This window comes from Bidens hawaiensis, unplaced genomic scaffold (genome assembly GCF_021521415.1).
Source record: "Bidens hawaiensis isolate Kalapana, Puna unplaced genomic scaffold, B.hawaiensis_p1.1 tig00018317_1, whole genome shotgun sequence".
Lineage (NCBI taxonomy): Eukaryota > Viridiplantae > Streptophyta > Magnoliopsida > Asterales > Asteraceae > Bidens > Bidens hawaiensis.
Window position 1 is genome coordinate 58,501 of NW_027492769.1, and position 15,868 is coordinate 74,368.

At 37.2% G+C, this 15,868-nt stretch overlaps 1 protein-coding gene across 1 annotated transcript; it reads right to left on the bottom strand.

The window, feature by feature from the left end:
• Positions 1-13,277: 13,277 nt before the first annotated feature.
• On the bottom strand, positions 13,278-13,718 carry LOC143555803 (uncharacterized). Its single transcript, XM_077045297.1, has one exon. It carries the CDS (start codon positions 13,716-13,718, stop codon positions 13,278-13,280), a length of 441 nt encoding a protein of 146 aa, XP_076901412.1.
• Between the last annotated feature and the right edge of the window lie 2,150 nt (positions 13,719-15,868).

Consider the following 15,868-nt stretch of genomic DNA (forward strand, 5'->3'; position numbering starts at 1 on the left):
TAGAAATATTGAAAGCGGCGGGGAGTAGGCTCTTCGCGCTGAGCTTTGCACATAAACTCAAAATGAGTCATGCGCGCCAACCCAAAAGGGTGAACTTGGGATATGTGAATCCCATAAAATTGAAGGAGCGCACCTATAAACCTTGTCATCGGAAGACGAAGGTTACAGTGAGTAAAAAAATGAGAATATAGAGAGATATAGCCGGCAGGAGGATCCGCAGCCGTCTGCCCGGCTGCCGGGAGCAGACAACCATACTCAGGGAGAAAGCCCTGAGAAGCAATAAAACTATCAAGCTCAGGCTGTTTCAACTTGCAGGGGATCTCGTTCCATTTTTTCGCCGTTTATTCTTTCCCCCCTCCTCCGACGAAGCCTCAGCAACCCGAATACCCTTGCCGGTCTTCTTCAAAGTAGACATAACCACTGATTTTACACGGCGTTTACTAGGGGAAATTGTGGTGTCTGGGTTATCAGACATACAATTACGAATCGAACAATATGGCTACTTTAAGCACGGAATTCAGGGACAAAGACGAAAGCTCTTAGTCGGAATGTAAATTGAAGAAGCAAAAGCTCTGAAAATGACAATGAAGATGAAGAAAAAACCACTCAAAAGGTTTGGTTTTATAGGCCCAGGGGAGAGAAAGAGAAACAAGTAATAATCAGATCTACGCTCACGCGCCCCCACTCGCAGGCGCAGGCCAACAAGAGCGCGACACGTGTTCCTGACACTATATGAGGAGACGTGAAAGGCAACTGTAGCACCTCGAGCACGCGAAAGGTCTGACACATAATGTCTCCATCTCTGATACAACTGTATCACCTCGAGCACGCGAAAGGTCTGACACATAACGTCTCTATCTCTGATGCATGTCAGCACCAACCAACCACGTGCATTGACGATTTCGTTTTAACCAAAGGGATGGAATTTCGCGCAACGCGCGTACAAGAAAAGAAAAAGAAAAAACAAGCCCTATTAAAAAAGAAAATTATTAAGTCTAATATCTATCTTACCTCGCTCGCGCGAGACAAGACACACATTAGACTGGGGGGGCTTGAATGGGTATGCACCCGCCTTAACATCGAGCGGGGCGGGTCAACCCACAAGATATAGACAAGAGGCTTGAAATCAGGATGTCATGAAGACACAAAGCCAAAACCTATGCGCGTGGCGCATATCACACATGCTCACGCATCACACATGCTCACGCATCACACATGCTCACGCATATCACACATGCTCACGCATATCACACATGCTCACGCATATCACATATGCTCACGCATCACAGATGCTCACGCATATCACATGCTCACGCATATCACATGCTCACGCATCACATATGCTCACGCATATCACATGCTCACGCATAACACATCTGCGCATGAAACATCTGCGCGTGAGAATAAAGAGAAGACCTTGCGCATCCCCGGGATACGCGCATAAAGGCCGCGCGTAAGCGACATATAACAAATGAGACAATAGTCTAATCCAAATCAGGATAAGGACAACCATGATTGTACTCATCAGAAAACCATCCAGAAGGTATCTTTTAAGGAATAAAGAATGTGCTGATGTTGACAGCTGCCAATGAAGGGTGGACAACTCAGCAAAACCCATGTGCCACCACGTGATGGCACATGGGTCAGGTAAAATACTTTGGTCAGAGAATAATCAATGAAAAAGCACCAGATGTCCTAAGTACACGTGGCGCGAAGCAATAGGAGGAGGCCAAAAAGGCCCTAATTGGGTCTGAGCCCAATCATTGGAAACCCTAATACTATAAATACCACACCACCTCCACAGTTGGGGTCAGGCAAGAAAATATATTCCAAGTCCTTACTCATTTTCACAATCTTATCTTCTCCTACAATATCTTATTCTCACACCGGAGGGTTACCCCAAAGAGGACCCCTCTGTCCCTTTCTGAGGGGTAAGCTCACGGTGCTGTTCGTTTTGTAGGTGGAAGAACTCGTATCTCGGAAAATCATCGGTGATATAGCACACTCATACCCGAAGAAACGTTGATCGTATACAAGGTAAGTCGATCCACGCTTCTTCAAAAACCACAGCATTTTATATCTTATTATGCATCAATTGTTATATAAAACCACAGCATTTTATATCTTATTATGCATCAATTCAGATTAAACCACAGCATTTTCTACCTATAGGCCATAACCATAGTTATTAAAAGCGTTGCGCTTTGGCGCCTAGGCGATTTTTAGGCGAAGTCAGTGGTCCACCGCCTACCATAACTGAAGGCGCTATTTTTGGAGGAAAGTCGGCATTTCTTTCTATCTTGATTTTATTTGATTTCTCTCTTAATCAAACTTATCTAAAATTCATCAGATTAACAAAATTAATTCAAATCTCTCTCTTCTCTGTTTATAATGAACGGCAATTGCTTTGCATATCACAAAACAAAGCACAAGCACGATTTACAGAAGCTAAGCTACCTGAAGAGTCAAGAACTTAGTATGTTTTTACTTCTGTTAACTATGATGAAGAAGCATGATAAAGATGTTTTGTTTTAACCTGCTTGTTAAAGTTATGAACTTGAATTATGAACCTGCTTGTTAAAGTTATGTGGTGGAAATAAGAAGTGTTTGTAAGAAATAATGATTTTGAATAGAACAATTAGAATATGTTAAGTTTGAGTGATGCCATTTTTTTTGAAGTTTTTAATTGTTAATTGTTAACTGGTTAACGCAGGCCTGTATTTATCTTATTGATGATCGTATTTGCAAAAAAAACAAAAAAAAAAAAAAACATAAAAACAAAAAAAAGTAATCATGAATGTAATCATAAAATGATTTTCCCGTTTTCATTCTAAACTTTAGTATGATTTTGGTAAATTTCTTTGTGAAGTTGAAATAATATGCATAAACTGATGGTGTTAAGCACCTCTTGAATGGACTCAAATATTGAGGATTATGCTTTTGGTTATTTTGAGTTTTTATGTGATTTTGTTACTTTATGTTTGATGATTATGCTTTTGAAAGATTTTGGTATTTGAATAAAGTGATATTTGCCATTACAAATTTTGTTTGCGAATTTTTCATTATTTAAGTGCGCTTTTTTTGTCGAGGCTGGCAGTTTTTTTGCGCCTAGGCCCTCGGAGAGGCTTATGCGCCTTAAGTACGCCCTTCACATTTGATAACTATGCCTATAACATTTTGCAAAAGAGCAAAAGGACCAATCCTACTGCACGAAAGGGGGGGGGGGGGGCGGCAACTGTCGACACGACCCGATCCCGACACGAAAAAAGAAAAAGTTCTGGGTCCGTGTTGGGTTCGGGTGACTAACACGACCCGTTTACAAAGACGGATCGGTTTCAAGTAGACCCGGGGCTGAAATCTTTGACTCGGGTTCAGGTTGCACACGATTGGCATTCATTCAATTCAATTCAAAACTGCATACGAAAACAAAGCAAAACCCTTATGGCACAAAACATCCAATTATTCAGGTGAAAGTTAAATTGACCAATTGAATATAATAATAGACTACAACAAAAAGAAAGTATTGACGATTATGAAGGAAATAGGGTTTAGAGTTGAAGAAGCTATACCTTGTGTGTGTTTCAATCGGAGTAAAATCGCAGATGCAGAGATGATAATGATAATTAATATGTGAGAGTGGGGCTTGATAATAAAAATATATTATAATAATTTGGAACCCTAGGTGGGACAAGTTAGTGATTTCAATTAAGGAAAAACAAGCCTATGTTGGGTCCCTGCATAAAACCACACCGTACGGTTCGATTTTGATTTTAGTAAAAGCCGAAATATCGGTTTTGTGTTTTGTGAAAAACCTAATCTTTGGTTTTCGGTCTAAAACAGTACCGTAAACAGCCGTAAGGTTGTGTTCTCTCATAGTGTGTTTGTGTTTTAAGTGGTGGTGGATATACAATTAGTTTTCCAGTTCGTGACACACGATTAGAATGGACAACAAAAGATAAATTAAATATGTCTGTTAGTTATTCAACATTGGTTCATCATGTTAATTAAAAGTTTAATAACCTACACTGTTTTGGAAGCTGATTTATGAATTGAACTTGATTATGTTCAACTCACACAACTATCCTTTTTACCTGTCACAAAAACTAACTTTTGATGTGCCATCATTTATACATATTTTACATGCATATTTATACTATTTTTATTAGGGCTGAGCACGGTTCGGTTTTTAGGTAAAATCGAAACAGAAGTCCTCGATTTTTTTAATATACAAACTGTTTTGTCGGTTTTTCGGTTTTTTTGGGTTTCGGTTTGGTTATAGTTGGTTTTTTTTCCAATTATGTGTAGACATTGCAAAAAAGTTTAAAAATGAAGATGATGACTTTAAGCTTGTAAGAATGTATTTGAGTACCCCAAATATATTAAATAAAAAAAAACAAAAATAGACACATGTTATGTAGAATCATACGAATAAAAAGTTGCTAGAGTAGTAAAGTTTAAATTCAATAAAGTTTTTAATAAAAGAAAATACTAAAAGTTTAGTATTAATCTTCTTTCATTAGTTCATCTTCAAAGTTTAGTCTCATTCTTCATCATCTTCGTAATCTTCATCACAATCAATCGGTTTGGTTCGTTTTTTTAAAAATGAAAAACCGAACCGAAACTGAAAATTCAGTTTTTAAAAAATACAAAAAATTATCCGTCGGTTAATGCTTTGGTTTGGTTTTTTCAGTTAATTCTGTTTCGGTTCGGTTAATTCGGTTTTTTGCTCACCCCTAATTTTTATACACTTTTGATTAGGGGTGTTCAACGATTTATTAGATTTGTTCGATTTGAATTGTTCGGTTATGAGATTTTTGTACTTCTAATCGACAATCGAATCTAACCAAATTCGAAAAGGGGAAAATCGAACTGTAATCAAACCGAATTCAATTCGGTTCGGTTTCGGTCAAAACCGAACAAATCAATTCAAACCGTGTTAATCGAATTCATCCAAAACAACAATTTGGCTTGAATTTAATTTTTGTTTATGTTCCGGATCGACAATCGTTAATGACCATAATAAACAAACACAACATATACATTCTAAAACGAAGGCCATAATAAAGCTTCTAAACTAACCATAAAAGTCGTAAACATAATTAAGCATCCAAAATGATTAATACTCTTCATTCTTCGACGCATAAAAGTTCGCCCAAGGTTGAGATAGTCTTTGCCAATGCTTCCAAAACAAATAAACTTCAAACTTGAGTCCTTTTTTCCAACTAGTGTTAACTTTACAACCTGCATACATAATAAATAATTAAATATTTGTATGTTATTAAGAAAAAATGTTCATAATATTTGAACTATGAAGTACATGAATAAAAAAATCATAATATTTACCAATACATAAAATATAATCAATAAAATTTAGAATTGAGGGCATGGACGTTAGCTAAATATCGTAAATGAGCTTTAAAAAACTGGGCGGGCCATATATAAAATATAATTTATATTTTAATCGATTAATTCGGTTAACCAAATAAATCAAACTAATCGCTTAAAAAAACATATCCATAAATCAAATTCAGAATTTGGTTATAACCAAATCGAATTATGAATTCGAATTCAGTTTTTCAATTATGGAAACGATTCTGTTTTGGATTTTGTTTTTGATTTTCGATTATTCTGAACACCCCTACTTTTGATCATTGTTGTGAGAAAAATACTTGTAAGATCCCGATCCCGGTATTCTACATTGGGTGTTGGATTTACTCATAAACACAGTCTAAATATCACAGTGAATTAAAACTTTTCAGGAATAATTAAAAGCCAACCATATATTGCATAACATTCAGATTTTGTCCTAATTAAAACACAAACTAGTCTTAAAACAAAATATGAAATAACATAAACTCTCCTTTTCTTCAATGCCAGGCCTTCTTCATATGCCATGTGTCTCTCTCAAGCTAGCTCCCTCAATTTATTTGCCTGCGTACATACGCTGAATGATTTCTAGTTAATCAGGCAACATACATTACATTCACATACTTACGTATACGCATCCGAATATACATATTACATGCTTAACATACTTACTTTTTATTCATGCATACTTACATGCATTCATACTTTATCACTTTCATACTTTCATAATTTCATTCCTTCATTCTTTCTTGCTTTAACTTACTAATACATACATAATTATTTCTATGTTTTAAAAAGTCTCTGCCCTACAACATTCGCAAATATTATTAGGGTCTGCAACCCTTTAACCTTTGTATATATTATTAGGGTCGGCAACCCTTTAACCTTCGTAGATAATATTAGGGTCTACAACCCTTTAACCATTCAACCATACAAACCATACATTTCTTGCCATACAACCATACATATGTTTAGTTCTATATATACATATACATATACATCTGCATACATACTCTCAACCCTTTCTATATTATTCAATTAACATTCATAAAAAATTCATGTAGCATACACTTGCCGCTTAAGGTAAGTGTATTAACTAAGCACATAGGAGTATGCACACAACCTTAAAAAACATAGAAGAAAAAGGGGGCTAGAACTTACCTGAATCCTGTTCCTCTTGGAGCTTATGGCCGCACCTCTCTTCAGTTGGGCATGACTAACTGCGTAATAATTACAAGCATCACTTAACTTCTCCTAACCAGATCATACTTTTAGGTTAGTGAAGCCCCTAACAAACGGGTCCGGGAGCAGCACCCCTAGTTGTCGGGTCCTTGGGTGGCAGCCCCTAGCTCGGTACAATGGGCAGAACCCTAGCTAGGGTTAAGCTGTCAGGTCAATTTGGAAAAATTTTATTTTCATTAATAAGGCTTTACTAAAAATTCATTAAAATCGACTTTTTAAACGAATCGATTTCTTTCAAACGAAATCAAATCGAGTTCTTACAAACGAATCGAATCGAGTTCTCACAAACGAATCAAATCGAGTTCCTTCAGACGAATCGAACCGGGTTCTTACAAACGAATCGAATCAAGTTCTTGTCACACCGCGACCCAGGGCCTAGGAGCGTGACTACCAGTTGGTACCTATTTTGTAAATATATCAGAGCAGCGGATTTATTTTAGCGGAAGACTTTTTATAAAATATTAATTAACATTAAAAATTTACTCGGGAATTAAATACCTGAGTATTTGATTACAAAATATTGTTGTATTATTATTACAAGGATTATATTCAAAATTGAGCCATCTTGAGCGATCTTCTATCTTCATGACTCCTAATCCTTGTCTATCATTATCAGCCCTTAATTACCTGCAAGGGTTGGAAAATACGTCAGCTATGTGCTGGTGAAACGTTGACTAGATAAAATAATTTATAACGGTCGTTAAATACAACATAATTTCTCTGTTTCATAATCTCAGCGGGAACGCCTGTCATTCCCGGGATTTGTACCACTGCCCTACACACACAATTCAAAGGTTCCCCGAGTTACATAGCCCATGTTTGGAAACAGTCTTCCCCTAGGGTATGTGACCATGTTGGAGAACTGGTTATGACTGACCTGGTTTTGTATGCTAATTGTCAGTTATGTATGGATCTAGACACATGTGTATTCGGTCTGAGTTGCTTTTTATTATCTATTTTGTGTTATAATGATTTTAAAGACAAGTATTCTCATGCAAACATTTATCAGACTATTTGCAATAAACAACCTGTGTACTACAAGAGTAAAATCAGTTCAGTTGGTAAAAGGTTTTCACGTATTCACCTGTTGTTGTCAGTTCGGTGTTGTTCAGAACCTTTTCCTTCTAGTATGCTATTAACCTATATTTGTTAGAGGTTCGCATAAGTATCTTGATGGTGTTTATTGATTAATCAGCAAACCTTAGGTCTGATAAGCAGACTTTAAAGATGTTTTATTCAGCAAACCTTTAAGTCTGACCTAACCTTAGTAGAGTTATAGTCGTCTTGTGAAATTATACTTGTATTTACATATGATGTTTGAGATACCATGCTTTGGCTTAATAGGTTATATCACGTTGGCAAACTTCTCCAGGTAAGTAAGCAGGTCCCGTGGCTAATTGGGTTTTGTACGAATTACTTACCTTAGGCAAGAAGAGTCTACTAATAATATCCCTCCTTACAATTACTACATGCCCATCAAAATATATAGTTTTGATAACATTACTTCTTATGGAAGTAACGTCATTACTTTAGTAAAACATTGTTTGGAAATCATTTACAATTTAACGACTATACTAGGTTTTAAATAACCATGTATAAAGTAACTAAACCATAATTCCTACCTTAAGCGACTACTCGAGAATAAGAACAAGAACAGATCAGAAATTCTTCGGCATTACCTCGTTTAGATGAGTCGGTTGGTCGTTAATAGGGATTTAGAACCTCGTTTCTAGTAAAAATCTTTGCGAAAACAAGCTCTCGAAACATCGGGAAACTCTCGGCACGGATTTCTAGGTTGTGTGTGTGTGTGTTTTAGAAGGTGTGCTGGGATGAATTGGTTCAAAACCGTAGCTGCCCTATTTATACTAAATTTTGAGATTCTTCGCGTCGCGCGAAGGACAAAACGCGCCGTTCGCGTCGCGCGAAGCAGGGCTTGACATGTCAGACCACGTGGCTTACCAGAATGTCCCACGTGTTAACACGTAGTTAGACACGTGTATTAGATTACTTAACGAGGTTTCGCGTCGCGTGAAGTGCTTTTTTGCGTAGCGCGAAACTCCTTTTTTCTTGGTTTCAGTGCCAGCTACTTCGCGTAGCGCGAAGAAGTTTCAGTACAGCTTCGCGTCGCGCGAAGATTTATGAAAACTAGAATTTTCATTTTTGATCCTTTATCTTTCAGAATTGCCATATTTAGCCTAAAATTAAATGGGGGTATTTTCACGGTGTTACATCCTCCCCACCTTTAGAAAAATCTCGTCCTCGAGATTTCTTGAAATAAATGTGGGTATTTCTTTTTCATTTCTGACTCAAGTTCACAAGTGAATTCCGGAACAAGTCGGGAATTCCATCTAACCTTTACCAGTTTCAGTCTTTTACGTTTAAGGAACTTGGTTTGACTGTCCTCGATTTGTATCGGTTCCTCTACAAACTTAAGTTTCTCATTTACTTGCACGTCTTTCAGAGGCATTGCAAGAGTTTCATCAGCTAAACATTTTCATAGATTCGATACATGAAACACGTCATGAATTCCATGCATCTCCTCTGGTAGTTCTAATCGATAAGCTACAGGACCCATTCTTTCAAGAATTTTAAATGGTCCAACAAATCGCGGACTTAATTTCCCTTTCTTTCCAAAACGTACAACACCTTTCCAAGGTGATACCTTAAGCAATACTTTATCTCATTCTTTAAATTCCAACGGTTTTCGACGTATATCAACATAGCCCTTTTGTCTCGTGCTGCTTTCAATCGTTCCCTAATTTGAATCACTTGATCAGTCGTTCTTTAGACAATTTCAGGCACGGATAATTGATTATCTCCAATCTCAGACCAACATATGGGCGTCCTACATTTTCGTCCGTATAATGCTTCATACGGTGCCATTTGAATACTTGTGTGATAACTGTTATTGTACGAAAATTCCATTAGAGATAGGTGAGTATCCCAACTACTACCTAAATCTATAACACAAGCACGAAGCATGTCTTCCATTGTTTGAATTGTCCTTTCACTTTTTCTATCCGTTTGTGGATGATATTCTGTACTCAAGTTTAAGTGCGTACCCATTGCCTTTTGAAAACTTCTCCAAAAATTAAAAGTGAAACGACTGTCCCTATCAGAAATGATGGATAGTGGCACATCGTGTAATGATACTATGTTTCCTACATATAGCTGTGCTAACTTATCCATGCTGAACGTTTCTTGAATTGGAATGAAATGGGCAGACTTGGTAAGTCTATCTACAATAACCCAGATTGCATCATTTTGACGAGAATTCCTTGGTAATTTCATAATGAAATCCATAGTTATCATATCCCATTTCTAGATCGGTATCTCCGGTTGTTGTAACAAACCCAACGGCTTTGATGTTCCGCCTTGACTTTTGAACATGCTAAACATTTAGCTATATACAAGGCAATTTCCTTCTTCATACCGATCCACCAGTAACATCCTTAAGATTATGATATGTTTTATCACTTCCAAGATGCATCATATACTTCGACTTATGTGCTTCTTCCAGTATCTTTTCTCGTAAATTCCCTACCATTGGTACCCAGATTCTCTTTCCTAACCTGGGTATTTCATCATCCCCTTTAACCAATTGTTCTGTGGTTCCATTTTCTTTTACAGCCTTAATATTTTCTTGTTAACTTCTGAGCTTCTTTGATTTCGGTAAGTGAATCAATTTTAAGTTCCAATCTCAAGGCTCGAACTATTTTTGGTTTGCCATGTTCTTTTCTACTTTAGAGCATCAGCCACAACATTAGCTTTTCCTTCATGGTAGACGATTTCGCAATCAAAATCGTTAAGCGTTTCCATCCATCGTGTTTGTCTCATATTCAACTCCTTTTGATCAAATATATGATTCAGACTCTTATGATCAGTATAAACAGTAAACTTTACATCATACAAGTAATGACGCCATAACTTCAACGTGAAAATTATAGCTCCTAACTCCAGGTCATGTGTGGTGTAATTCTTTTCATGAACTTTCAGTTGTCTAGAAGCATAAGCAATAACCTTCTTTCCTTGAATTAATACGCACCCCTTACCTGTGTGTGAAGCATCACAGTATATGGTAAAGTTATCCTGACCTTCGGGTAAGGCTAAGATAGGTGCATTTGTCAGTTTCTGCTTCAGAGTTTCAAACGCTTCTTCCTGTTTCGGTCCCCATTCAAACTTAACGGATTTTCGGGTAAGTGAAGTCAAAAGGAACTACTATTCTTGAAAAATTCTGAATAAATCTTCAATAGTACCCGGCCAACCCCAGAAAACTTCTAACTTGTGTCGGGGTTTGGGTGTTTCCCATTTTGTAATAGCTTCAATCTTTGCCGGATCGACTTGAATACCTTTTTCATTATCGATATGCCCAAGGAATTGTACTTCGGACAACCAGAATTTACATTTCGAAAATTTAGCATAGAGCCTTTCTTTTCTTAACGTTTCAAGTACGACTCTAAGGTGAACTTGATGATCTTCTTTCGTCTTGGAATAGATAAGAATATCTTCATGAAGACAATAACAAACTAATCTAAGTAGGGCTTGCAGATTCGGTTCTTCATGTCTAAGAAAGCTGCCGGAGCATTAGTGAGTCAAAATTTCATAACAGTGAACTCATAGTGTCCATAACAAGTTCGGAATGCTGTCTTTGATATATCATCTTCTTGAACTTTCAGCTGATGGCATCCTGATCTAAGATCAATTTTAGAAAAACAACTTGCCATGTGGAGTTGATAGAATAGATCATCGATTCTCGAAAACATATATCGATTCTTGATTGTAACTTTATTCAACTCACGATAATCAATGTACATTCTCATCGATCCATCTTTCTTCTTAACAAACAGTATTGGAGCTCCCCGAGGTGAAGAACTCGGTCAAATAAATCACTTCTCCAATAATTCATCTAATTATTTCTTTAGCTCCTTTATTTCGGTCGGTGCTAATCTATAAGGAGATTTAGCAATCAGAGATGTTCCTGGAACTAAGTCTATTCTTAACTCAACCTTTCTATCTAGCGGTATTCCAGGTAGTTCATCGGGAAATACATCTTTAAATTCTGAAACAATTGGAACTTCTTCCATTTTCTGAGTTTCGGGTTCCTTAGTAACATATGCCATAAATACGAGGCAACCTTTACCTAAGCAATGACTTGCTTTGATCTTTGAAATTATTCCAATTCCACCGGCATTTTTTTCACCAGCTATTCGAATAACTTTCTTATTCGGAGTTAATATATTGATAGCTTTCTCGTCGTATAATATACAGGGTTGGTTGGTAGATAACCAATCCATTCTTAAAATTACATCAAAGCCTTCTAACCTCGTAAATTCCCTACAGATTCTGTTTCCTAACCCGGGTATTTCATCATTGCCTTTAACCAATTGATCTGTGGTTCCATTTTCTTTTTCAGCCTTAATATTTTCTTGTTAACTTCTGAGCTTCTTTGATTTCAGTAAGTAGATCAATTTTAAGTTCCAATCTCAAGGCTCGAACTATTTTTGGTTTGCCATGTTCTTTTCTACTTTAGAGCATTAGCCACAACATTAGCTTTTCCTTCATGGTAGTTGATTTCACAATCAAAATCGTTAAGCGTTTCCATCCATCGTGTTTGTCTCATATTCAACTCCTTTTGATCAAATATATGATTCAGACTCTTATGATTAGTATAAACAATAAACTTTACATCATACAAGTAATGACGCCATAACTTCAACGTGAAAATTATAGCTCCTAACTCCAGGTCATGTGTGGTGTAATTCTTTTCATGAACTTTCAGTTGTCTAGAAGCATAAGCAATAACCTTCTTTCCTTGAATTAATACGCACCCCTTACCTGTGTGTGAAGCATCACAGTATACGGTAAAGTTATCCTGACCTTCGGGTAAGGCTAAGATAGGTGCATTTGTCAGTTTCTGCTTCAGAGTTTCAAACGCTTCTTCCTGTTTCGGTCCCCATTCAAACTTAACGGATTTTCGGGTAAGTGAAGTCAAAAGGAACGACTATTCTTGAAAAATTCTGAATAAATATTCGATAGTACCCGGCCAACCCCAGAAAACTTCTAACTTGTGTCGGGGTTTGGGTGTTTCCCATTTTGTAATAGCTTCAATCTTTGCCGGATTGACTTGAATACCTTTTTCATTATCGATATGCCCAAGGAATTGTACTTCGGACAACCAGAATTTACATTTCGAAAATTTAGCATAGAGCCTTTCTTTTCTTAACGTTTCAAGTACGACTCTAAGGTGAACTTGATGATCTTCTTTCGTCTTGGAATAGATAAGAATATCATCATGAAGACAATAACAAACTAATCTAAGTAGGGTTGCAGATTCGGTTCTTCATGTCCAAGAAAGCTGCCGGAGCATTAGTGAGTCAAAATTTCATAACAGTGAACTCATAGTGTCCATAACAAGTTCGGAATGCTGTCTTTGATATATCATCTTCTTGAACTTCCAGTTGATGGCATCCTGATCTAAGATCAATTTTAGAAAAGCAGCTTGCCCCGTGGAGCTGATAGAAGAGATCATCGATTCTCGGAAGCGGATATCAATTCTTGATTTTAACTTTATTCAACTCACGATAATCGATGTACATTCTCATCGATCCATCTTTCTTCTTAACAAACTATATTGGAGCTCCCCGAGGCGAAGAACTCGGTCGAATAAATCACGTCTCCAATAATTCATCTAATTGTTTCTTTATCTCCTTCATTTCGGTCGGTGCTAATCTATAAGGAGATTTAGCAATCGGAGCTGTTCCTAGAACTAAGTCCATTCTTAACTCAACCTCTCTATCTAGCGGTATTCTAGGTAGTTCATCGGGAAATACATCTTTAAATTCCGAAACAATTGGAACTTCTTCCATTTTCTTAGGTTCTGGTTCCTTAGTTACACACGTCATAAATACGAGGCAACCTTTACCTAAGAAATGACTTGCTTTGATCTTTGGAATTATTCCAATTCTACCATCTTTTTTGTCACTAGCTATTCGAATAACTTTCTTTTTCGGAGTTAATATATTGATAGCTTTCTCGTCATATATTACAGAGGCTTGGTTGGCAGATAACCAATCCATTCCTAAAATTACATCAAAGCTTTCTAACTCCATGGGTAACAGTTGCCCTAGTATATCGTACCCAGCTAAGGATATATAACTACTTAAAACTTTAGATATTTTGATTAAGTTTCCGTTAGCAGTTTCTACTTCGTAGTGTTTGTTTAATTTAGCTAGAGGTTCGTTTAATAGACTACACTTATAATCTATAAAACTCTGATTGGCTCCTGAATCAAATAAGACTCTAGCATAAACGTTATTAATAGAAAGCGTACCAGTAATCACATTTGGTATTTCTCCCGCCTTCTATGTATTCAGCATAAAAGCGCGGGCATTTCCCTTCCTTCCGTCATTCTTGGCACCGCTTCCACTGGTTCCACCTGCTGTCGGTTTCTTCTAAGTGCATTCAGAACTAAAGTGCCCTCTCTCACCACAGTCAAAACAAACTATCAGCTTCTTCCTACAGTCCTCTTCCTTATGACCTTGCCTTTCACATAAATTTCAAGTTGAAAATGGGTCAAACTTGCGAACGTCAGTTTTAATAGCTGGCCTTAAACATCTCCCCTCATGTAGATTCCCATAATTTTTGTACATTGGTCGGTTAAACACGGCCGACCCTTCCTTTCCTTTTATCAAATTTCTTTATCCCGTCCCCTTCTCTCTTTTTCTCATTAATACCTTTCCTTTCATCATCTCGGTTTCTAATCATGCTCTCCATGAGATACCCAGCAAGTTCAATCGCAGATTCAGTTGTAGATGGCATATGTGATCGCACGTGATCACGAATTTCTTTAGGTAACCCATAGATGTATCTAGTCACCTTGTTACATTCAGGGGTAACCAGATGAGGTACCAATCTACAGCTCGACCCCAGCAAGGGGCTCTGCCCCTTGGACCCTGTTAGGGGCTGCCGCCCCTAGACCCCGCTACCAGGGGCGTTGCCCCCGGACCCCCGTTAGTTGAAGGGATCATTAGTGTAGATGTATGAAGTAGTAATAATAGATAATTGATACTCGTGACTTGCTACACAGTTAGCCGTGCACAGCTAAGGAAGGGCGTTACCATTAACTCAGAGAGAAAACGACTACTGGTGAGTTCTAGCCCCATTTCTCTTTAAAATGTTTTCGGGGCTATGTGCATACTTGTAAGACTAGAAGTATATGTATAAATATAAATACATTTATAAACATGTATGTTGAAGGTGATTAACTAATGCAACAACAAAAGAAGGTGGTAAGAAATTAGTATATGCTTAGTTTGATAACTAAATACGATTGTAAGAGTCAAATAGAATGTAATGAAAAGAGTAAGGGTGGTAGGCCCTTCTAATACCTGGGCAAGAATAGAATGGCCGACTCTATGATATCGTTGCAAGAGGTTGGGTGTCCGCCCTTATAATATCTGTGCAAGAGGTTGGCTGGCAGACCCTTATAATATCTGTGCAACAATGTAAGAATAGTTGTATGCAATGTAAGAAAGTGTAAGAATAATATAAGAATAGTACTAAATAATATTGTGCGTAAATAAAGGAACGTGTAAGAATTATTCCATGACTTGATAAACTAGAACTCACTCAGCGTAGCCGAATTTTAGTATGCACGTAGGTAAATAGATTGAAGGAGCTGGCTTGAGGATGGCACGTGGTTGGGAGTGGAGGAATGACATATTGGGAAGAAATGTTATGAATTATTATGTTATGTTTTAAGACAAGTTAACTTTGTTTGGACAAGATTCGATGTTTTGTAATGTAATGCATGAAGTTTTAATAATTCCGCGAAAGTTTTAATTAACTCTGATTTTAGAACTGTGTTTATGAGTAAATCCAACACCAAAGTAGGGTTACCGGGAACGGGGCCTTACAAGTTGGTATCAGAGCATAAGTTCGAGAGAAAAAGCATCCAACATGCTTAGACTCGAATAGAGAATGAAACAAAGTGAAGGAAAGAAAGAAGATGACTGTCCAAGAATGCCATGTGTCTCCCAAGCATGCTTAGAAAGTGATCATCTTGTGTAAGTTGATCTTGTGTATAGTAAAGAATGAGTAAGAAAGCTAACCTAATAGCTAGATATAGAAATGCTTGTTTATGTGTGAAGATGTGAAACGTATGATCGACTAACTATTATACGTAGAAACTAGCACAAGTGGACTCACAAAGGGAAGTGTGTAGGACACGGAGAGTAATGTGATTAGCTAATCACAACTG

Bases quoted from the DNA above. Each gene is read 5' to 3' on its own strand.
- LOC143555803 (XM_077045297.1), bottom strand. From the start codon at position 13,718: ATGGAGTTAGAAAGCTTTGATGTAATTTTAGGAATGGATTGGTTATCT.